Source organism: Phoenix dactylifera, chromosome 5 (genome assembly GCF_009389715.1).
Source record: "Phoenix dactylifera cultivar Barhee BC4 chromosome 5, palm_55x_up_171113_PBpolish2nd_filt_p, whole genome shotgun sequence".
In the NCBI taxonomy this organism is placed as follows: Eukaryota; Viridiplantae; Streptophyta; class Magnoliopsida; order Arecales; family Arecaceae; genus Phoenix; species Phoenix dactylifera.
The window spans coordinates 3,016,867-3,041,803 of NC_052396.1; the positions used below are offsets into that span (position 1 = coordinate 3,016,867).

At 40.9% G+C, this 24,937-nt stretch overlaps 2 protein-coding genes and 1 long non-coding RNA gene across 3 annotated transcripts; 1 reads left to right on the forward strand and 2 right to left on the reverse strand.

Moving 5' to 3' along the window:
- Positions 1-249: 249 nt before the first annotated feature.
- LOC103704628 (BOI-related E3 ubiquitin-protein ligase 1-like) lies at positions 250-2,971 on the reverse strand. The gene is made up of 4 exons (XM_008787989.4): positions 2,448-2,971; positions 2,260-2,345; positions 1,785-2,143; positions 250-1,693 (listed from the first exon to the last, which is right to left on the reverse strand). The coding sequence occupies exons 1-4, from the start codon at positions 2,495-2,497 to the stop codon at positions 1,175-1,177; spliced, it is 1,014 nt and encodes a 337-aa protein (XP_008786211.2). The 5' UTR covers positions 2,498-2,971; the 3' UTR covers positions 250-1,174.
- A 4,536-nt stretch (positions 2,972-7,507) lies between these two features.
- On the forward strand, positions 7,508-8,384 carry LOC120110735. Its single transcript, XR_005511868.1, has 2 exons — positions 7,508-8,003; positions 8,106-8,384. It is a non-coding gene; the product is annotated as an uncharacterized LOC120110735 (long non-coding RNA).
- A 10,898-nt stretch (positions 8,385-19,282) lies between these two features.
- LOC103704629 (ATP synthase subunit delta', mitochondrial-like) lies at positions 19,283-23,943 on the reverse strand. Its single transcript, XM_008787990.4, has 2 exons — positions 23,584-23,943; positions 19,283-19,905 (listed from the first exon to the last, which is right to left on the reverse strand). Exons 1-2 carry the CDS (start codon positions 23,845-23,847, stop codon positions 19,561-19,563), a joined length of 609 nt encoding a protein of 202 aa, XP_008786212.2. The 5' UTR covers positions 23,848-23,943; the 3' UTR covers positions 19,283-19,560.
- Positions 23,944-24,937: the final 994 nt, after the last annotated feature.

Here is a 24,937-nt window from a genome sequence, read left to right on the forward strand (position 1 = left end):
ATCCAGATAATGAACTGAGAAAAAATACAAAAAAAATGCACCAATGTAACCATCACTATTATTTTTGTCACTGCATCTTTTGCTGCCACCACAACCACTACTATTAACTTTATGACCGTTGCCATCGTTATCCCAACACCATCCACCGGCCTCGGAGCACGACGACGACGACGGCCAAAACCAGCCTCACCCACCATTAACATCCCACTACCATCCCCACCGTCCAACCACTACGACGAAGTCACCAACTTGCAACATAAGTAGTGCAAAATTATAAGGTGCAGCGAAAAAATTTATAATACAAATGCATAAAGCCTTCTAATCCCTGCATGACATCATCTAGCTTTAGCCCTATCCAAGTTCACAGTGCATCCAGTCCTTTCCAATTCACGAATCTTTATGAGCAGTAAGTGACCAGATCTTCACCATCCAATTAATGGTCCATCATGTATTTGTCGGAGCCCACCCCAGGTTGTGACATCCTAGGCCCGGCCCGTTATCTTTTATTAGGTTCGTCGTCTCCTTCCTTCGCAGCCGAACACGTGTGAACGGGGACAACCAACCCCATTAAACGTCCGCCGAATCGGTGCGCGGCCGGAAACCATCAGACGGCCCATACTCGGCCCCCTTCAACGGCCGGACGCACCACGTTCCGGGGTACCGACGCCCTGCGACGCCAACGGGGCACGTGTACGGCTCTACTCGCTCGTGTCGCCATCTCCGTTCCGCTCCGCTCGCGAACAACCGATCGCACGGATCGCCGGCGGTGCCTGGTATCTTAACCGCACCGGACGCCAGCGCCCCACGGCCAGATGGAAGGCGTGGGTGCGGTCACCGCCAATGCCGGCCGCATGCACGCTAAATGCTACTCGTATTACCCCGCCAAACTTACGCTCAATAAAAGAATTAAAGGTACGCTTACCTTCATCAAATTTACACCCAATAAAAGAATTAATATATAAATTTAATCTTTGCAAAAAACAGAAAAAAAAGAAAAAGAAGAGATGGATAACTGTTCATCTCAATCTCAAAACAGTAAAGAGAAACGATGAGTTGTTTCCTTCTTCATTCCGCTTTTTTTCTCTCTACTAGTTCTAATATTTTATTTTTCCTTTTTCTTTTAGTCGTTCTGGACGGCGGGTGATCGAGGAGCGGTGACGGGACTCGTGGCGCCTCAAGAGAAGAAGACTTGGACGCTTCCGGTTCGGAGACAGCGGCAGACGGGGCAGGCGTCGCTAGCGGCGGCGGCGGCGCAGGCGGAGCAGAGGCAGAGGTGGCGACAGGGGAGGAGCACCACAGAGACCGGCCGGTACCGGCACGCGCGGCACGCCCGCTCCGGATCGACCCGGTCCGGGTCGACGTGGGCCGATTGGGCGTCCTCCGCCGGCAACTCGCCACCGCACTCCTCCGCCTTTCCGTGGGGCAGGGCGGCGGCAGCTGCGGCGGCCTGCTGGAGCTGGGCGTGGAGGGAGGCGGCGGCGGCCTGCTCGGCCATGGCCTTGGCCTGCCACGCCATCGACTCGGTCCTCAGGCGAGCGAGGCGGTCCTCGAGCTCGGCTCTCCGCCGCGCCGCCCGCTCCACCTCCGCTTCCTTCTCTCGTAGCCTCCGCGCGGCTGACTCCTCCACGGCGCCCAGCAGCGCCCGGTAGTGCCTCTGCCGCCTCTCCGCCAACGCCCGCCGCAGTTGCTCTCCCTGCCACAATAAAAATCCGATTTTTAACTCTCTCTCTAATGTCGAAGAGAGAGGAAAAGCCCGGAAGAGAAGGGGAGAGAAGTGTGACTACCTGGGCGTGGAGGAATTGCTCGATTTCGTCCTTCTGTTTGTTGATTTCGGTAGCGAGTTCTTCCGAGAGGAAGGAGGAGAAGGGGAGAGAGGAGGAAGAAGAGGAGAGAACGTATTGGTTCTGGTTCTGTTCTTGGTGCTGCTGCTGTTGGTCTTCGAAGGCCAAGCGGAGGCCGGTGGAGACGAGCGGCGGCGTCTGGCTCTGGAGCTGGGTGAGGCTTATAACAGTCGGGAGAGGAAGAGGCGTCGAACAAGGCTGAGATTGCAATGAAAAGAGGCTAATCGGGTGGTTCTGCTGCGCCGGGGCCGCCATTGGAACCGCCGCGAGCTCTCTTCCCCTCTTCCTGGGATTCCCATTTACTGCCACACGAAACCAAGCAACCCAATCTCCTCTGAGACGCCGCCGAAGAAACAAACAACAGGAAAGAACCAAAAACAAAGAGAAAACGGAGGCAAAGATGTCATCTTTATCTCACCTCCATCGGAGAAGAACACTGCGGATTGATCGAGGAACCCGGGAGGGGCCTGGGGATAATCCATTTCCTTCCTCTCTTGCTCACCTCTGCATCAAACCAGTAAACCACTCAGAAAAAATCCCGAAAAAGTCGAGCTTTGGTGAAGAAATCCAACAAAACGGGAAGGAATTGAAACAGGGATCACACACCTGGTGCCAAGAAGTAGAACGTTGGAAGGGTATTGCGCTTGAACCGCCATTGCGAATCCCAGAGAAGAAAACGGGATATAGAGAGAGAAAGGGAGAGAGTGCGAGAGGTGGGGAAAGAAGCAAAGAGGTGGATTCCTGAGAGCAGGGGGTGGGGGGAATAAAGGGGGAGAAAGAAACGGTGGAGGAATCGAAGGCAAAGCCAAAGAGGCCAAAGGATAGCAGACTACTCGTTAGCCCTCGTTCTCGGCTCTTGTTTTCTCTCGCCCGCTCATCGGATTTCGACGTAGAAAAAAAAAAAAAAGGGAAAGCGAAGGAGAGAGGGAGCGAGGGACGCTCGAAACGAACGAATCCGTCCAACCGCGGACGACCTTCTTAATGTGCTCTCTCCTTGCACACGCTTCTCACGCACACCAGACCACGAGAGAAAAAAAGGTGGGCTCTTTGTGAAGGGGAAGGTGGGAGGTTACCACTGATAACCATATAATTTTCTTTTCGTTGGAATAATAAATCCATTTTCCTTAATTGGACATTGTGATTTAGTTTAGATTTAGTTTTAATAATAATAACCATTATGGGGCATGTGGGGAAGTAGGGAGATGAATGGGTTGTATACTTGTATGCATGCATGCATGCATGCATGATGACTGGCTGGCCATTATTTATTATTATTATTATTATTCTCCTCTGTTGGAGTTGAAGGTTGGTTCAAACATCCCAACAGCTATTTTCCTTCTTATTTCCTTGCCCTAGAAAACCAAGAAGTGGGGATTAAAATCCCCAACCTAACCTTGGTTGGTTGTTGTTATGTGTTTCATTTTGGTTTTTTATCTTTTAGGTTGTTTTCCTAGATTATGTTGACTTTTCTAGCTCGGATTAGCAAAGAAAATCCTAATTGAATTTGGTGTTCTGTAGGCATGTCATTCTTGCTTATACATTATGGTAGGTGAGTTTAATTTAGAATGTCGCCCTAGTTTATAGTACCACATATGTCCCTTTCTTAGTTTTTAATTTAGTTTACTTTTTCTGATGAAGAAAAAGATGAAAGTTTGATATATGTTTTCCACCTATATTTTTTTTGCAAATTTTTTTTGACAATTTTGAATTGAGTAATGCTAGGAGGTTCCATTATATGTTGAGTAATGCCCTGGGGTCTTTTGCTTTTGAATCTTTTGATCCCATGTTTGTTATAGATTAAAGCAAGATTTGTATCAACTAGTAATACTTAATGCAAAGGTGCAGTTATTGCTGATCCATGGGCTAAAATATATTTGGCTATTAGAGTAGTAATGACGCTATGAAATCTAATAAGGAAATATGTAATTGGGAAACCAAATCTTTATCGAGTAACCGAAATCTATTTAACTAGATAACTTATGACATAAATATGACAAAATTGTCGCCATATATGATGCAAACTTTTTTTTATCGTGGAATATTGTGCCATCTGACAATGAATCCTCGCACATGGTATTAACTTACGAAAAATAAGCGTCATATGTTATTATACAAATTCACAAGTGTCTTATGTTGTTATTAAAATCTAAATGGACTGCCATATTAAAGTCATTTAATTGACTCTTGGTCCACCCATTTGATGAGACTATTCCGCATCAAAACTGTTCTTTAACAACCAAATTACCACTCCTCTATTTTATTCTCAAAAAAAGAGAAAAATTCATGGTCAATATTTGTGTATGATTATAAATTCATATCTTCCATACCTGCATTGCGCGATATCAATTAATATAACTGCTTGCACAACTCAAACTGAGTAAATAAATAGTTTAATATTTTTTATTAAACAATTTCATGCTCAACATCATGCTTATCTTAATCGCTTTAGCATCCCATTTTTCCTAAGAAACTAATTCGCTCCTCACCAATTTCTCCTCTTTTTTTTTTTTTCTTTTTTGCTCCACAACAAAACCACTATCCTCACCCTGAGGCAGAACCACAAAAAACCACAAAAAAAATTCCAACCTTGCTTCTCGATGCTGTTAATGTCATAAACCATTTTCTAGAAACCATGATGTGTCAATGCATCTAGATAATGAGCCAGTTCTACTATGTTTTATACATACCTTACCCGAGTCAAATACACCATTCTGGGTCATTGACAATTAAGACCTGATGGCACAACAGACGTATCACTAAGGACCCAACAAGAGGACATAGGGCCCTGAGATTCCCACCCCTAAACATTAAAGTGAGGACAAAGGAAAGGCAAAAGGATGGCTTTCTTTGATAAGTTCACAAGAATGAGTAAATGGCATGTGATTCTTCCAAGGAGGGGACCCTTCAAGGACATAATAAACTTCCAAGGTGGTTGTTGTCATGCCCACACCCACATATAACCATCGAATCGGTCCATGCAAGAGCGGCCCATTCTGATTAGTATCCCTCTATCCAATTTGTTGGCTGTACCCCAAAAGAAAAATTTTTTTAGCATTTTTGTGCGCTAAGAATGACAATATTTAACTATTTAATCTATTTAATTTATTTTAATCTATTCTAGATCAAGCTTAAATATTTGTTTAATATAATGATCAGATTTTCATCTAAATTTTTGATCCATTTGATAACACAGATCGGATTCCGACCAATAGATTTTTCATCTATTCTAGGCTCAAATCAATTGCCGCCCTGTTGTGCAATCAATAATGAAGCATAACAGATAGAAACAAGAGGGGTGGAAAAATAAAGAGAGATTACAGACAGAGTTTGATAGGTATGGGGAGAAAATAGGAGGGGTGGAAGGAGCCGAGAGTCACGCATTTCCTGGGGTTTGGACCCCACAAGAGTGGCGTTTCCTGTTAATCTTCCAGACTCTAGAGAATGTGAACGGGCAAGGCCCCTTCTATTTACAGTGGCACCTCTCTCTTGTTTTTTTTTCACATGAACTGATGGAAGAGCTTTCCTTCACCGAGTCTTTATTTTTCATGTTTGTAACTGTTAAATTAAAGTTATGCATGGAGTTAATATTTCTTCTCATTGCCATAGGAATAGATCGTTCTCGTTTTAAATGTGCTTTCGTTTTGGTAATACTAACATGCCGTTTTGTTTTCTAATTCTTGCTACGGAGTTATGAACCAGGGAGCTCGAGCTACTCTTATGGATGAATCGAGTTTAGATTGGTTTAGATTCATCTCTAACCTTGCTTTGTAACTTTATGTCTTAAGCAAGGTTTAAGATAACTACCCTTATAACGGTTTTAGAGACCTCCAATTACAGTAGCATACACATAGCGATCATTATTTGATGCTCTGAAAAAAAAAACTACAATTTTGACTACAAATTATTACGTGTCCATTGAAGAAATAGTTAATAATATCTACGATAATGAGTTTTTTTTTATTATTTTTTTCGCAAGATCGTTGTCCCCGTTATAACGGTAAATAGTAATTTTGGAGGGGATCCGGTATCCAAGGATGGCGGTGTCGTTGAAACATTAATGCCGACGGGTCCCGCAACCTGTTTCTGAGTGGGCCCCACTCGGACATCCGGCCATGGAGGTAACTCGTCTTGGACGCGGAGGCCGAGATCTCCCCAACCTTGCCAAAGATCGGTGTGGGTCCCGCCATTTTCCAGCCAAATAAGTCTGAATTGTGGGCCCACAGGGCACGACTCACCAAGCCCATAGATCGTTCGATGGGCTCGTAAGCCGAGTCCCATGCGAAGAACTAAGGCTCGGAGCCACCTACGGGCTAAGGAGACCAAGCTCGTTAAGGATTAAAAAGTTAAAATTATTGGAATCTAATCCCGGAACAATTAGGATATGTGAAAGTCTTTGTCGAGCCTTACTCCATCCTTTTGAACCTTCCAATTGGCTTACAATACATGGTGTGTAAGAGCAGGTAAGCTTTCCAAGATAGCCAATCTTATTAATGGATGCTGGATATGCCTATAGCTACAATATATGCAGGATATGGTTATGTCCTCATATTGATATTCTCGTGCATATATATGATTTAAAAAGTGTAATATACCTGCTCCAATTTCCGCTAATGCTGGTGGATTAGACTTTGAAACTAGGCTTTTAGACAATAGGATGACCATGGGAAGATTACTGGCATATTCGGATCTTGGAAGCATGACATGAAAGTTCTCACTTGATAAAGAACCAAAAAAAGCATATAAAGCAAGAAATGGAGAATACCAAAACATTTGCTAATCGTGTAATTTCAAGATCTAAGAATTCTATAAAAATGTTGGTATCTCATGTATGGACATATAAAGAGATAAATGTTGTCCCGATTTTTTCGAGGAAAAAATGTCATCCAAATTTGGCCCCCCAAGAAATTGATGTCCTTGATATAGTATAAGATATCACACATATGGTATACCTAAGGATCTAAATCCCATTCAAGGGGTTTTATGGATGTTCAACTACCGTGTCTGCTAGAAATCCACTAAGATGTCAGGATGATCAAAAAAAGAAAAGAAAAATAAAAAAAGGCAGGAAGAGAGGTCATTGATCTCATTATGAAGTCACCTTAACTCATATCTAAGATCTGAACTAGACCAAACATTAATCCATGCAGCATAACATCCGTGCCTTATTAATGTAGTCAGCATCAAAACCACCTATTGCTGAGTTGCCGTTGCTTCTAGGTTGCTTAGCGGCAAACCAACTGATATATATGTGCCTGAATACAAAGTTCAAAGCGTTGCACTTTGCTTTTTGACCCGTTCGACTACGTATTGTAGAGAGCTTTATCCAATTTCTCGTGAAAAAAAACCCCCCTTACGTAAGAGATAGATTCGACCAGCTAAGATATAACTTTCCCACTTCACGACCTTCTAACCACCACCCCAAATACGTATACACTCCTTTGATATTTAACCTATTCTAAAGCATCATAATAAACGTTACTTCATGCTCTCGAAACAAAACAATCCATGTCACGTATTCTCCTCGCAAGCTGATGGCATGCAGCAATCAACATGGTTGTTGGCTACACGGCACAGAAGCATCTGTTCTTCCTTATATTGATAGAAATAGAAATAATAAGGTTGAACATGGCCACTTGTCCTGGTGGTGATGGCAGGTTTGAATCGATCCCAAGCTGACCAAATTAAGGCCAAGTAATCCGTATGGCTTTGTCCACGTCAGGCTCTCCAACCATCACTTATGCATGGGGCATGACGTCTGTCGCATAGTTTCCCTCTTGTACATGTCTCATTGTGTGGTGGCTGCTATCGACGTACGCCAAATGGTGGTGGGAGTAGCCATCACCGATGCAGCATTCACATCTCGAACTCTCTCGCCTCCTCGCCAAAGTTTCTCATTCATTGCACCCAATAATTGTTGACGCCAGTACCCAAACAAACCTATCGATCTGATCACTCCGGCATGGGTCCGGCCGGGGCTTGTAGCTGAGGGGAAAGATGAATGTGGTGGGTTTGGTACGTACTCTTAGATGCCTCGGCGAAGAACAGGTGGGATCGAACCTCGCCAAGGGTGGAGGATGATGAGGAGTCGTGCTGGCGTAGTAATATTTTGACTGGGAAAGGAACAAAGGAAGCAACAAAAGGCTATCTATGCCCGTGGCGTTAGTATGGATTTTTCTCATCTCTCTTTCCTCTTTATCTTCTTGACAGTCATGAGAACACTACCTCGCCGGATATCTTTGAGATATCATGACTACGTTTCTGCAGTTGGCCATACCGTGTATTCTTGGATAATATGATCTCAAAGAATTCGAGCAGAACATGCCAGATATAGATCTTCTTGTGAGGCAATTACAGTAATTGTTATTGAGAAAAGATAATTATACTGATTGTTGCTTAGGTATGTTTTGAGGTGCTTTCCATGTCACGATGAGAATGTTACGTACTTGGTTTTAACGTTAATGTTTGGTTTTAACCGTGAACCCGATGTAACAGTGAAAGGTAGCAGATCTGCAAATCAAATCAATTTATATTAATTTATTGCTTCATTGTTCTCTCAATGTTGGTGAGTGTTCTTTGTGCCCCTTTTGGGAGAAAATTTCGGTGAGCTAAGATGCTGTCTAGTTTCCAATGGAAATTTAGTCCAAAAACATCAAGACTTAAACAGGAGGAGGATCCATGCGGACGTGTGCTTAGTCCTATATCAATTATTTATCTGAAAGTTTTTGGGTATTTATACATGACTAAAAAACTATAAAAAAATATATTTTTGGCTAGCTTTTTTGGATGAGATTTTGGGTTGTTACAATCTCTTACTCACTTCTCATATCATCTAAATCGAGATAAGTTGAGCGAGGAAAGAATAATATGGGGAAGCTTTAGACCACCAAGCGATTGGTTATACTGGTGAAGGGTCTCTGTAGGCTATGGAATGGACAAGGAGTAATGAGTCTATTGAGGTATGCAATAGGCTTCTTTTTATTGGAGAAAGGTAGAGAGAACATCAATGGGATTTGGATCGTAGACCACTTCTAAGTAGAGAGGGCATTGTTAAATGCCCATGATGCTCCAAGTTTACGTGTAAACGGCCTAAAGTTAGATATATTATTGTCACTCTATTTTAATTGAAACATATGTTTTAAGGTTAATTAATTCTGCTTCTTCTAATTAAGATATACGCACTCTATACTTGTCTTTGACAAATTTATTGGAGAGAGAACGACAAAAATGACCACAGCTCATTAAAGATTGGCATTGTTGGTTCCTATTATTCATAGGAAGGTGAGCGATGGAAAAATTTGAAAGTATGTGTTACATGACTCCCAACGTTCATGGACTATGGAATCGCATTAAATAGTAATGTAGTTATAATAATATTTTACAGTTCAATATATACATCCAATCATCTGATTACACTGATAGAGGTTGAAAGCAGTTATTATTCAGATCGGCATATATTATTGTCTACTAATAATCACTGTCTATCAATTCTTCTCATCATGTAATTTTCTGTACTAGATTTTAAGGAGTTTCACCATTTTATTTTTCCAAGAAACAAGATCATCCACAAAATCAAAATGGTTGTTTAGATGGTTCAGCCATCCTTATCCTGTCTATATATGCCACTAACTTCAGACAGTCTAAGAAACATGATCAAGATTCAAGACTGAATATTAAATTGCAGAGATGGAGTTCTTAAGGTCTTAACAGATGGTTGTATCTCTTATTTACTTTATATATAAATATAAAAAAATCAGCGTATTATTTATAGATCCTGAAGTTTCTTAGGGTACCCATCTACCTGTAAACTCCTACTTTTGTAGATTTATTTTTCTATCAATTCACTCTCCATCTCTTTTGTAGATTTATCTCGTTTCTTGGGTCCAACGGGTAGCGTACAATGCAGCAAACAAATATAGGAATCTTTCTAAAGTTTGATTTCCATGGGAAGACGGGCTAGAGTTCACAATCTTGCTGTGGCTTGCCTTTGCCTGATTTTTTCCCCCCCACTTTTTATTCTTTCAATGGTATTGCATTTGGATTCCCACTGAAGCAAGTGCCCTGAAAAACGAGCCAATCCTTTGCTAAAAACAAGACCCAGGATCAAGTCAATGGCTCAAGGCTCATTCCATGGGCAATGGGGATCTTTTTTTCTTTTGTTGGCACAGGTCATCTCAACCCAAGGAAAGATGGCACCAAGAGACAAAAATATAAACCACGTTGCTTTCCGTTGGTCTGAGGTTTATGTGGAGAAGAGCCCCTTAATTGTTTAGGCAAATGAAATGAAAGAAGACTAGCAGAAGGATGCCAGGACTCCCTGATTCTATAATTTGGAGAGGGTCCTCGTTGCACCACTCACGCATAATAGTTACCAGGAAAAATAATAAGAAAGCGAGCCTAGTTCACATATACTTCCAAAAACATCGGGAAGGCCATCAACCACTCGGTAATCACGTTCCTTGCTTGCGTGGGGGAAGAAGGAGAAGGATGGAAGAGGCCATTTCCTTTATCTTAAAACAAGGTAGCCATTTGAATCAAAGCAGTTCACATGCGCCGGTACCTCATGCAACCACTCATTGACTGTGGAAAGATGGAGAAAGGAAAGGGTTGCTTTAAATATTTCATTCCACCACCTTCTGAACGCTGTTCCCTTTAAAAGTGAATCTTAAGACTGTTTACAATTTTTTTTTCCTTGAGCCTTCAGTTTCATGTGAGACTCCGATGTAAAACTAGAAAGGAAATCCATGCACGGTTTTTCACTTTTCACCAATATTTACCATGAGTCACAGATCTTTACAAAAGATCATTGACATTCCAATAGCAAAACAACAGCTTCAGTGGCCAAGGCCCAGTTTCCTGTTTCCACTCACCAAGGTCCAACCACTACTCATAAAGGCGCGCACCCCCCCCCCCCCCCCCCCCCCCCCAATTCATAAGCCTCATGTGACTTCTTTTAAAAAAATTCCCCCTTTTCAATTGTGTCATGGAAATTGGTGAAGGAAGGGCCGTCACCTCTCACTGCAACACTGAGAGATGATGCAAGTGCTGCAATGCTTCAAAAGAAAGATGAGACCAAGGAGATCCGAGCAAACTTATCGTTCAACAATGAGAGAAGCATACTTGATACTCCCCGGAAGGAGGGGGCGAGATGGTCAGTTTTTAAGTAGGCCGGGTTCATTGGTGGAGTGAGTGGTGGCCACAATGGGTCAAGTCACACCCTGTCATCCCTTTCGAGTTCCAACCAGCATTATTAAGAGGCTTTCGAATTCTTATCTATTCCTGGTAGTACAGACACCAAAGCAAAGGGGGTGTCAGGGCTCCGTTCCTTCGCCTCCACGCTGCCTCTCAGCCGTGACCGGCCTCTCCCCTCTTAATGCCATCGTATGCTCTCCTCACCCACCTTGCACACATCCCTATTCTCTCACTGACATCTTCTCCCAGTCTTCCCCTCCTCTCACACTTCACCTACTCCTTTGCCACCATTAGTACCTGTGTAAAGAGTGTGAGAGAGAGCATCTACGCTTTGCTTTGCTTTGCCTCCTCTTGGATGGAGCAATGAGTTGGCATCACAGTTGACACCAAGCTTTGTTTTTTTGCCAGCTTTGTGAGAGTTTTGTTAGGAGGTTTAACATCTATCTCTCTCTCTCTCTCTGTCACATGCCTTCTTTTTTTTTTATTAATGACTCTGAGTGGAGAGGGGCGACATGTGAGGAGGCTCTCTGTATCTCTTTCCTTGGCTCTCTCTCCAATCCCATACGCCTATCCCCTCGCAGCCTTTGAAGGGGCCAGCCCAACTTTAAAAAGAGTGAGGTATTTGTGCTGCTGCACACTGAAACAAGGTGGGAATAGGATGCGCTGTCCCTCTTGTGGGACACAACTCGATGCCTGGCCATCCACCTGGTGAGGGACCAACTCCCAGCACTCTTGTCTGATGCTGGTGGGCTCAGCACCAAGTGGCAAGGATTCAGGCAGCAGGCATGACCCTTGGTGTGGGAGGTACAGAAGATTGATTCAATTGTCTGCAGAGTAACTTATTGTGATTGTCCCTGTCCTTGGCAAGATAGTATGTATCTTGGTGGCATCAAGCCATCAAGGCAAGACCTGGTTAGAAGGGAACTCCATTAAATGGTGTTTGCAAGCTATCAATTACGCAATTAAGATTCCAAAATGATACAGTATTCTTTTCGGCACTTGAAGACTTCATAAGCAAGCAGAAGGTTATGGAGATTTACATGTATATGTAGAAGGAAACTGGATTGCAGAATCTGCATCCCTGCAGGGGATAGCATTTATTTGGAGCACAAATTTATCCAAAAGGCTTCGTGAAGTGTTTATCTGACAATAGGGGGAAGAAATCCTGTAAGTTCCATTATGAAGCCCCCTACATTTGCAGCCTCCTGTAGTTGGATACTAAGACACATATATTTCTTGTACGAGTATGTTGGCATTTTCACAACTAGAGTTAATTTAATAACTCGAAGTCTATAGGTTTTGAGTAATTTTGAGTTTGGGTGGCCTCTCTTGGGGCTAACTAAACTTGAATAATTAAGTAGCCCTTGTTTGTTAAAAGCAAGCACCCACCATACAAGACAAATGAAAAGCTTGAGGAGCTCTACTCAGGCTCGGGTCAAGCTCAGTTTGAAGCTAAATAAACCACAATTGAACAAGCAATTCAGGCTTTAAAAGAAAGAATTTCAAACCATATTCAAACTTGGTTTCGTAGGGCTCAATTTTCTGTAGAGTGGTACAATCAATAGCGTTTTTAACTTTTTTAAACTTATATTTTATAATTAAGATTTTAATTGGTATATGTTTTAATATTTGAATCTCTTAAACATTAATTTAAATTGACCAACTTTGAAATCAAGCTCGAGTTATTTTTAGGCTCCTGATCGGCTCGATTTGAAACTAGGCTAGAATTAAGCTCAAAATAGTAGTAACAGGAACTAAGCTTGAATAAGCATTTCAAGCTTAGAATTAATTTTAAGCTAAGCTTGATCAGATACAGGCTCGGTGAAGTTCGGCTGATTTACACCCCGACCAACAATCATCATTGCCTAAGATTAGCTGAAAATGAAATATCAACTAATTGGTTTTAAATATCGACCGCCTCTTGAATTAGAGGACATTACTTTGACATATGAATTTACCTTATTGCAATCAAGTCTTTTATTAGCAAAAAGGGCTATTTCCTAGTGGTTGCACTGGTCCTCCATCAGGAGAATCTACTTTTGAAAGTTGGGAGGTATTTTTTCAATTTTTTCCATGGATTGATTGCTGATGTTTGCATCACTATTGTTCCAAAAAAAAAAAAAAGGACAAAGGTGTTTTTTTTTTGTGTGCGTATGTTTGTGGCAGTGGTGGAGTTAGGTGCGTTGGACTTGTTAGGTGTCTCATCAACATAAAATTTGAGGGTTGCATGCGTATTTTTTTCATGGTTATTATAACAACATTACACTATATTGCAGTGCTTATCCACTCCACTCTCTGTTCTTAGTAAAATGCATAAATTTGTAGTTGATCATACTTTTTTTTTTTTGTATTTGAGAAAAACATCATATACAGTTTGTAATTGATCATATAGCTTTGTAATCACTCTATCTTTTTTTCCTTTTCCTTGGAGCAGAGAAAAAAAACCATCATATACGACTTTTGTTATTCCCTAATTATTGCCATGAAGTCTGCATTAATCTGTCTTTGCTGTACGAGACAATCATGGAGATCTGTTTATATCCACCCTCACAACATTTTATCTATTTGTCTTATTTGGGACATGACATTGCTGAAGTGTTTCAATAAGCATTGCAAACAATGCCAAAATCCTAGGTCAATCACTCAACTGCCATTTTTAAAGCCGATTCTCGCTGTCATATTAGTCACAACCATCGTCACCATTATCAAAAAAAGAAGAAAAGAAAACCATGCCGTCTCTCACTCTCCTGCATCACAAAACAATTAATATAGGCTATATGAGTCACTAGACCATGCTCAGTTTCCCTTGGTGAAGTCAGTGTCATGTGGGTCTTTCCTTCCTTGTCCTCAGGTTTGCTTTCTGCTGCCTTGCAAGCTCTCCATTATTGAGATAGGCGAGGAGTAGCAAGAAGTCATGCCTTCCTTATTAATTGTCCCTATAAACTGCCGACCACTCTCTCCAATGGCATGTTCTTCCAAAGGATGAGCACATATCTTTGTACCAATCCGGGCACCAAGTCCTTCTGTACTCCTGCTGCTCATCTATCTGGTTGATGCCAAAACCACTCCTCCATTTCTCCTCCCCCGTCCACTTCGTGTGAATACTTTATAAAACTCGCAAAAGCTTCCATCATTATGAGTTTGAATATTAGCCAAGGACAGGCCTACCATAACATAGTCATGTTCCACCCACCATTTGTGACGACTCATAAGGTTCTCTGTAAAGGTTGCTTGGAGAGAGAGCCGGCCAGGTTATTAGAATGATCAGCTTTTGGTTAGCCAAAATCATTATATAAAGACAATATGGTAGTCACAGGACAACAATTTGTTCAAAGTTGATCAAAGCTTGCCTGGTCTAAGGGTGAGACACCTCACCCATAAGGGATGTGGGCAGAGTTTAAAGACAAAGGCAGAGAACTCAAAAACAATATATATATATATATATATATATATATAGAGAGAGAGAGAGAGAGAGAGAGAGAGAGAGAGAGAGAGAGAGAGAGAGAGAGAGAGAGAGATGGATGGATGGATAGTAGTTCATGTCAAAATGGTTTGCTTTAACCTGGAGCTGAGGTTAATTAGTCTTTATCATGTCGACAGACCTACAATTCCTCAGCAAATCCTTGAAGAAAACATAAGCTAATTTAATCTTTGCTCAGAAGAAAATAATGAATATTGGAATGGACAGCTCAATTTTTTTTGGGACAGCTCATTTTTTTAAGTTCAATGTATGTTGGCCAATTCTGGGGCACAAAAGTTATATTTTAGTACAGTCGCAATCTTTATTCATTTCTTGAAGCATTGCTCTCACAACCCTCTTGGTCAACGAGCCTTTTCCTTTTGAGATATACTGTAGAAATGCCACCACCTGGGTTTGAATCCTATGCCCCTGCCAGTGCATGGGCCGAGGAGGGGGATGCCATTACTTTTGGCTTAACAAAATTAGAGAATTTTAGGATCATTCCATGTCTAACTGCCTTGGTTTTCATTTTGCTACGTGGGCTGGCCCTTATTATTTGTTGTATACTGGTAGAAATATTGCTGGCTGGATTGAATTAGGATGGCTTTTGTTCATCCTTTTCATGGGAAATGTAGATGTCTGAGATGATAAGAACAAAGGATATTGGGAATAAAGAGCCGCTTAATGGAATTAAGCAAGACATGATACAAAGTAAGGCTTGCCTATGCTAGGATGGCTAAAAGAAAAGCACAAATAGACAAATTCATCCGCCTAACTTGACCACAATCAGCATTAGCAATTGATTTGATAATCCGATGAGTGAGGCCAAAGATAATTAGAATTATCATGCTAGCAAAGACTTATTGGTTTGTGTTCCCATCCAAACCTATCGAATCTTTTGGAGGGATATATGAAAGCAATATCATGCATATGAGGAATCCATTCTCTAGCCACCTATCAATTTTCGGCGAACTTTGGAGGCTTATTCTCTAATAGCATGAATTTAAAGTGCAATCAATTCCCTTCTCACCACCTGCCATTTTAGGTTTCATTGGGAGGTCCTCTCCTGCCTAAAAGTGTCCTAGTAAGGAATCTCTCACCAATTTTCAGATAATTGCAAGTGCTCAGACACCAATCTTTTGAGCTCCACAGCTAATTAAAATAGATCTTCCTTCAGAGCCTTGTCGACATATAGTTGCTTCAGAAGCCAAAAGGCTTGGATACTGCTGATATTGTTGTCAATGTAAGATTCTGAATGGAGCGAAACCAGAAGAATACTTTATGTTGTTGGATCACATTTTGTGCTGCTCTTAATGTGCTTTCTACTAGAAAAAAGCAAGCGGAAACTCTAGAGTGGTGTGCAAGCATTAATATGGCTTCTGGTTGGCTATTGCATTCGGCCATTCGCTCTCACTAGATAGCAAATTCGTTGGAACCAAGTCCTCTACTCTGGCACTGAACCATTAAATTATTGCAGTGTGAAGAGTTCTTGGATTCCTCATGATTGCTTCTTTCATTATTTGTCCAACTGTTCTAGCCTCAGAGCAATTTGAGGACACCAAGAGGCTCTTTCATTGATGTGCTAAAGGAAAGAAATCTTTCATAAAACCATGGCTCCATTTGTGTTACTTTATGATGGAGTAAGGGTCATGATGATCAATAAGGAGCGCATTTTTAGCTACTGCTCTATTTATGAGAAGTTTAAAGATCCTTTAGATATCAGATGGATAGGAATCATGGCAATTCTAGTCTTAAGGAAGAAGCATAGACTGAGTAAATATGCCACATAGGGGCTTAGCAATCTTTAGATGCCTTCCCAGATTATGATGGTGAGATGTGAGGAAGACATTATCAAGTCATACTATGATTGAGGCTGTGGACATTCACTTTAAAAGAAGAGACCACAAAGGAAGAAAGGATTTGGGAATTAGAGGTGGGAGAATAAAGCAGTGAGCCCAAGCACATGAAGAAGCCCACCAGCAAGCCAAAACTTTGCAGCAGTCAGAAAGTTGGAATTCCTTTCCATGATAATTTTGCTCTTTTTACTACTATGCACGATTCCTGGTTGAGTGCACCACCAAACAACAACTGCTCAGAGCTACCACCACTTTGATTGTATGGTAGCTTTGATGTGCATGAAACCACCAAGAAAATGGAAAGGGGAAGGGTAAAAAGAGAGCATCATTGTGTGGGAAAAACCTATTAGAGCATCACTTGAGAGGCATGGCAGGTTTATTTTAGAAGTTGGAGGATGTAGGAGGCATTGAAAGCAAAGTGGAGAGGTAGGCTCCATGAAGTTGCTCACCTTGACTTCAAGGAGCCCCCCAGATATGGCTTTTTTAACCACCCAAGTTGCCTCCCTTCGAAACTTTCAAACTTGGAGACTCTAAAACAAGGTTTCTTTTCCTTGACCACTCAAATTACAGGATATTGACATGCTAAGATGCATCCCCCCCCTAACATGCAATTATTGATGGCAACCTAATTGTTTCCTTCTTATTAATGTGATAATGGTGTCTAAAGGATAAGCTCCAGCTAACTCTGACATCAACTCGAAAGCCTTCATCCATGTATCCAATAAACAGAGGCAAAAGGTTGGCTGGCATTTTATTTCACTAGATGGCTAACATCTCTTTTGTTGCCACGACAGTGGTGGGGCATCAAAATGACGCATCTCTTAAGCATGGCCAAAATGACACATAAAGGTGGAGATAGTTGGTTTGCACTACGGTTGGCAACAGTGTGATGCTCATCCTGCAATAATAGCAGTGGTTCAGCTGATTTCGTGTTCCCAGCCAGCCGAAAGAGGAATCCTTCTGATGTTAAGATCACAAGCCCCAAGGGGCAATTCATGGCCTCAAGATGAGTAATTTAAGCCATTAATCTCGCTACTAGAAAGGTTCATGATCTAAACTGAATCCAGCATGGATTATGTGATCCACAAGATGTTCCCTGGATGATTCGATATGACTTAGAAAACTGTGGGACTTCATGTTGTTTCTTGAACACCTCAGCCCACATTCCGTTGAGTTTGAGTGGGAACCAAGAAGTAGAGCTTGAATAGCTGGAAAGTCTGCTTAATCCTTCACAGAAACAAGAACTTACAAATTAGAGTCGGCTCCAAAGTTGTTCGAATTCAGTAGAGTACTCGATTTTCGATGAATAATTTTATTTCTACAACCCTCAAGATTCTTATAAAATTTATCAATCATACTTTTTTAAAAAAGTACTAAAACAATTTAACTTACCAAATTTTGGTATTCACTTGCACATTGGGCTTACACCCAGCCCATATCAACTGCAGGCCTCATGAGTGTCGAGGACAGCATGGGTCTTAATACCTAAAATCCCAACCCACCAATCTGATAGTTCTTTTGAAACCTTTCCTACCTAGACCTGACCCCCCCTTAAGTATTTTTCATATGCATAACTTCTTGGCAATTTAGATCCTCTTCAATTCATGGTTGAACCGGAGAGACCTGATTCTAAACCATGGTCTATTCGCATATCACATAACGACCCATGATTGAGTGAAGCATGTCATTCATGTCATGTGGAACGAGTAGGCCCTGCTTGACCACAAGAATTTGCAATACATGGTTTGTGATTTAAAACCAGATCTCTACAATTCAACCTTGAAGTGAGAAGGATCTTAACTCCCTACTTGAAGTCCTTCTGCAAGCTTCACTACTTCAATTTTATATGTCCTAAGAACTGAATGAGACAAACTCTATCAAGAAAGAAGATACACATTTCACAATATTATTAATGCTATATGTTCTTGTTACTTCTGTTGATTCTGCAGTTGTTTACTTTTGTCTTTTTCTTCTCTAGTACATGCATAAGCATAGGATTCCTAGTAAAACATACTCTCAAGAGCCAAACACATAAAACAATAATAGCTGACATGGCATTACCTATACCATATTATAACTGAGAAAAATTTACGAGAGAATGTAGTTTAAAATGAATAGGGAGAATGAAAAACTTTATCTTTAGATACAAAGAAAATTCTTGAAGTTTTGCATGCGAAAGCCTCAACTGGTGCGGTGAGAAATGCAATCACTGCCCACTTTTCTTCCCATTCTCTCTCTCCTCTTTTCCTTAAAGAGAACATGCAGAATATTAGTACGATTTAATACATGATTACATGGCTTGTGCTTCATTGGCTGGTAACAAGAGCATTACCCGTTTATGTATATCAACTGACTCATCTTCTTATAACATCATTCACAAACATACAAATAAATAACTCAACCTTTTTTGTTTTTAAAATTTTGTTAATTATTCATGATCCTTCCTGAATCCATTACCTGAATTCCAAATCTCTAGTCCAGCGGAATTGTTGCCAAACATAAAGCTTTTGACCATTTTGTCCGACTGCTCCCTGTTTCAGTGCAGGATCTGTGACAGAAACTTCAAATGACTTCTTAGTCCAAGCATTATGCTTAGATCCCATTGTTCTTGGCACCATTGCTTTTGAAAACCCTGCGGATTATTTATATCGATGGCTCCATGCCGTGGATTGTGTTGCCCCTTGAAAACATCAGGTATCTGCACGGTCAGGCAAGAACACCTTCATCTTCCTAAATTGCTGGAATGTCAAGCCAAACATATACAAGGATAGCCTGAACAGACGCCAAGACAATCCTACTCTTTTTAGATACCCGCATCGTGAGAGAGAGCCGAACTGTCGGAGAACGCAAACGAGACATCCATCAGAAACTGACATTAAATTTCAGATGACTCCTTTCCTGACCAAATAAACTTTGAGAAAGTTTAAGCTCACGGGTTGGATATCAGGATTTCATTGTAAACAACAATCAGAAATCCTGCTAAATCAGCAGCACTGAAGTCCCAACCAAGCAATAACATTGCATGACAATTACACAACTCAGCCAGAAGGGAGTCTGCAATTACAAAATTCATCAAGACAATAAGGTACTAACAATATTGAAGTATAAATTCAGTTGAAACGAAGAGATTTATTAAATCACACTTCCCCAACCCCCCACCCTGCCCCTTCTTTTGCGCAAGGGAATCCCTCCTGATAGGTACATCATCCGTCAGTCAACCCGAGAGTGCAGCATTGAGTGCACTATGAACATCGACCCCAATCTGCGCTTCAGCCTTTTCCAAGTCTGTTGCAGCTGAGCTAAGCTTCTGCGTAAAGTCAGCAAGTCCCTTCTGGACCAGGCTCGGATCAATATGGTCAACAGGAACAGCCTCAACAGCTACTACATCAGTGATGGAGTTTGCATGGATGAATGCAAATCCACTGCTGACAAAATACTTGGTCACTTCATTCCCATCATGCACGGAAAGAACCCCTGGTTTGAGCTCTGCAATGGTGGCAACATGTCCAGGCAAAACACCCATTTGTCCTGTTGTTGCTGGTACAATGATCATGTCAACCTGAAAAATACACAAACGGTTGAAAAGAAAGTATGGTCAAATAGGTGTCATTTGATTATTATTCCAACTCTAGATATGACAGTTTATAGCTGCTCTTAATAAAACTACATACGATTTTTGGTAAATGGGGGACGTCGATCTGGGGAAGGGTATATGATATCAGGAGGGGGGTTATTCTGTTAGGGTGGGATAATGAAGGAGGGACAAGAGAGGCTGGGGGTGGCAAAGGCTATTTATAAATCATAAGGGTGGGTTGGGGGGGGGGGGGGTGGTGTTCTTTTGTACTGTAATGGTTATGGCCAGGGAGGAGGAGGAGGACCTTCTCATTCATTCATTCCTCATCCATAACATACATACGGACATACATCCATAACATAACATAACATAATATATACATATAAAGGAAAAATTAGTGCAACAATTACTCAGGCTACTTTATTTATATTAGTGGCCACTAGAACGACTTCAAGACAAAGTCTAACACACAATCTGCTCTCCAAATCCCTCATATGGCCATTCACAATGCCACTAGGATCCCTAGGTATAAGACCGAATGTTTCCCATAATTCACATCTCAGTGGCATCCCATTGTTGATGTTGCCTTCCTCAATTATATCAACTTCCAATAGTAGATGTTTTCCTTCCACTCAAGCAAATACAATTCTTGAGCCACTTGCAATCAAATCATAACCACATTCACAAATTCCTTCATCATTTACCTCACATGTATATGGCATCTTTTTTCAAAGTCCACAATTGCAAGTCACTTATAATTACAAAGGCAGAAAAAAAAACTGCAAAGAATCTAGTGAATCATATGATATGCCACCTTAAAGACCGAAAGGACGGTGTAAATGTTCAAGTAGTTGCTTTCTGCAACACTGATGAAAAGATTATGATGTCAACAAGTAAACATAATAAAGATAGAACATTCTAACATTGCCCATGCTCCAATCCATATTTGGGTTTAGTGTATCTAAGTACCTTTAACTCAAGATTTCACAAGCTTATTTGGCCTCTCCATCACCCTTCCAGTTGCAGATTATGTGACTTCATAAAAGCACTGATACCTTTAAACCCAGATTTCACCAACCAATAACAAGCCTTTAATCTTTATTGTCCGCCATACCACATTTGCATTTCCACCAAGTGAGACCATGGTGTTTAGGCACACAAGTTCACTCCCGAAAAATTAACGAAGTGTATCCAATGCTTTCAAGCTGCAATGTAATGCAGGCAATGAGGTAATAAACATCTTTATGATTGTACTTAAAATGGTAGTGCCTCAAGAGAAATCCCGATCAGTGCAACTAATGAACAAAAACTATGAATCTTCTTTAGTGCACATCCAGCGTCGATCATAAGTTGGCCCAGAGACAATAATGTGTTAAAAAAAAAACTCTTCTATAATCTCCACAAAGCACCAAATGTGGAAAATTCATTTATCCTCTAATTGCCGGCCCCATATAGGTAGGAAAACGCTGATGCTTACAATTTATGTTCTAACTGTTAAACAAGACAACCAATTAAACATGACTAAAGCAAAGTCCCCCCTAAAAAAATAAAGCAAAGTTCCAAGTAATCATCCACCTTGTCATCCAAAGGGGCATTTCTGAATTTAAACTTCCAAAATACCTTTCCACCAATAATATTACAAGAATCCACCATAGTGATTTCTTCGAGTTTTGCTAATTCTTACACTACAGGAAAGGTCTCTTTTTAAGGTCACCCCACCAATACAAAAGCCAACAAAAAAAGTTTAATTTTTTGCCTTTGCTAACCATAGATCTAGAAATATTTTTCTCCTAATGAAAGCCCCTACAATGATCTCAAGATCAGAGTAAAGATGGTGGAACTTTTAATCTTCCTTATATGTGAAGAAACTCCATCTATTTCCCACCATATAGGAGCGTGAAGACAGCATGCTTCCTCCTCAAATCTCGTAGTCTGTTAGAAGAAAGGATGCTCATGACATGAACTGAAATTACCTCCTACCTAGCATGCTACCACAATCTTTGTAGCCAAACATGTGGGCATTTGCCAATGCCATAATTCCATTAATAAACTGGTCAAAAACAGTATGATTTTGCTTTACGAAGACCTATAAGAATCTCATTGGAGTTCCCAATTCATACATAGCAGTTCTTAGATGAAAAATGTACATGCAAAACAGAGATCAGCGATGATTTATTTATCATTCAAGGAAAAAGATTAGCAGTATTTAAGAAGAGAGAGTGGATAAATCTTCATCTATTTGTGCAACATTACACCGTGCAACGCAATATCTAGATTAACTAAACCATCTAGAGCTTAAGTATGCAGAATAAAGGTGGTTAAACAGCCCCCCCTAGGTACCCGCAATAAAGTATCGATACAATTGTTTGGGACTAGACCCTATAGTTGGCAAAATTATACATAAAGGGCTAAGTGTGTTTGATTAATAAAATTCAATAATCAGATTTGCTTGTGCTAAGCATATGGTGGATTCAATTGCAAAATTGAGAGTGCCAAGAAACTCAAAATCAATATCACCTTGTTTGTTATTTCAAATGTCATATTGAGAAAACTATATCCGTTGATTTGATATTATTGATAAGATCCCAAAAATAAGATAATAAAAAAAAGACTAACAAATCTCACTAAAATACAGTCAAATTCTGCTGATTATGTCAATACTATATCAGCCAATATCTCAAAAATGTACTAGTTTATACTAAAAGAAGGGGGGAAATAAATGTCTCAGATGTACTTCATTAACGGGTGCTAAACACCAAGACCTACTGGAATGTGCACAATCCTACTACTGCTCATCAATTCTTTACTGCTTCATTTGTGAGCGTTATTGTGGGAAAGTTGTATATAGCATTGCTACTTCAGGAGTCAGGACATGTTCTTACAGCTACCCAACAATAAAAAAAAAAGAGGTGAAGTGTGAAGCACTATTTTCAATTTATAACCATCAGTTGAAAATCTACAAAGAAGTTGATCAAACTTTCGAATTGTACATAAGGTTGATGCATAAGGCCAATATAGTCTTTATCGCACAAACAAACTTGCCGCTACAAATTTGCAAAGTATGCACGTCTCAGACATGATTTCTAAAGGAATGCATCTATATCTTAGGATGAAACCTAATCCACCTGAAAATGCATATGATGGGATGTACTGACCATAACCATGACCAACAAACCTTATCCCATTTATTAAGATCAGTTCCTATAAATTCTTATTGCAGGTCATATTAGATCAAGTCTTGAACTAGTTCCACGATCTATTCTTGATCAAATTAGGTGCCTATAAAACCGATCCAAAGCTCACAATAAAGCTTCAAATCGAGACATTATCCACAGCTACAAGTTGGATTTCAAATCAAAATCGAATCGACGTCGAGGTTAGATTAAATAAATTCTCAGCTCTGATTCAGTCTATTCTTGGGCATGAACACTGAGGAATATGGGGTTTAAGTCACCCAAAATTTTTACCCGATCATAAATATCCATATAACCAACTACGTATTCAAACATAACGACGATCAACGACATAATAACCATCCAAAACCTCATGATTCGAGACAAAAAAAGGACGTATTTTTGAATCATCGAAACAAAAACAAAAACCCTAACTTTACACATCAAACAAAATATGCATTAATCAAGCGGGAGAGATTGGGTAAACGACCTCTTTGTTGGAGATCTCGGATTGGTAGGGGAGGACGAAGTTGACGGTGAGCTTGGAGGGGATGGAAGAGGGGGTGGGCGGGCGAGGCTTCATGAAGGAGAGCGGCGTCTTCGGCGGTTCGAGGTTGGGGGCCACCTTCTTCCACGCCTCCACGAACGTTGAGTCCTCCACCGGCACCGCCGGGGCGTCGGTCGAGAAGGCCCGGCCGACCGGCCGGCCGCCACCCAAAGCGCGGATCAGAAGACGCGAGGCTTGGCGATACATGGCGGTGGATCGCTCGTCGAATTCTCTCTCTGCGCCGGCTTCGGCACTGTGGTTGGAACCAATTGGGATGAGAGGGGGTGGAAATCACGCCGAGGGCTTTTCACCGGAGAGCATAACTCGCCTCTCGGGCCCAATGGGCTTATGGGCTTATGGGCTATGGCTGGTGCCCGCTCTTGGATCACCATGGATACGTGGGTCAAGAAATTTCTGAAGATGCTTTGTGATTCGTGAAAAGAAAGTTCACTAATGGAAATCTCCACTTGGGAGAATGTGAAACACCAATCCGGAAGGTAAGATTTTGATAACAAAAGACAAGCTTGATACTTGGTGGAATAATGTGGGATAGAATTGCTAGAGGATTATATATTGCTGAATCCGATATTATCTTTGTTGGTGCGAAGTGTATACTCGATATAATATTTGATGCATAAATATAAGGGAATCGGCTTGTTATTCTTTACTGATCATTTGTAAAGTGATAAGCTCCTTCATGAAAGAAGAAAAACTAATATCTCAACAAGTACATAGTAGACCTATGCTCACTTCCTAAACATGAAATCCACTCAACCTCCATTGTAAAAGAGTCAGATCCAAATGAGCGTTCTCTTCTACCCATCACTCAAAAGCCAGTACATGATATTTTTGGAGTCAAATAGCACTCCTATAGTAAATTACTTATAGGAATCGGTCCTGGCTTGTTCGATCCCTATAGGATTTGGGCCAGTTCACTCTAAAAATATTTCTATGAATATCGTGAAATGGCCCTTGCCTGGCTTGTAATTTTGTGAATTCTATTAATTGCATAGGATTATCCAAACAACCCTTAATTTTCTTCTTATTATTATTTAATTAATTTATTTATTGGTGCAGGAGGTACGTACGAATCCTCTCATGGAAATAAGAGTGGACAAAAATATGAGGTCTAGCTCAAGATTCCTAGTGACTTTATCAAATTGTTGCTATTCAGATCCAATATTAGGGTTGTCAATTTCCTAGCTTTGGATAGGTTAATCGAGCAACTTACCTCTCCTTGACAATTTGTCAGGCGGTATCAACACTTTCTATGAACTGAATGCCTACTTTGTCGAGC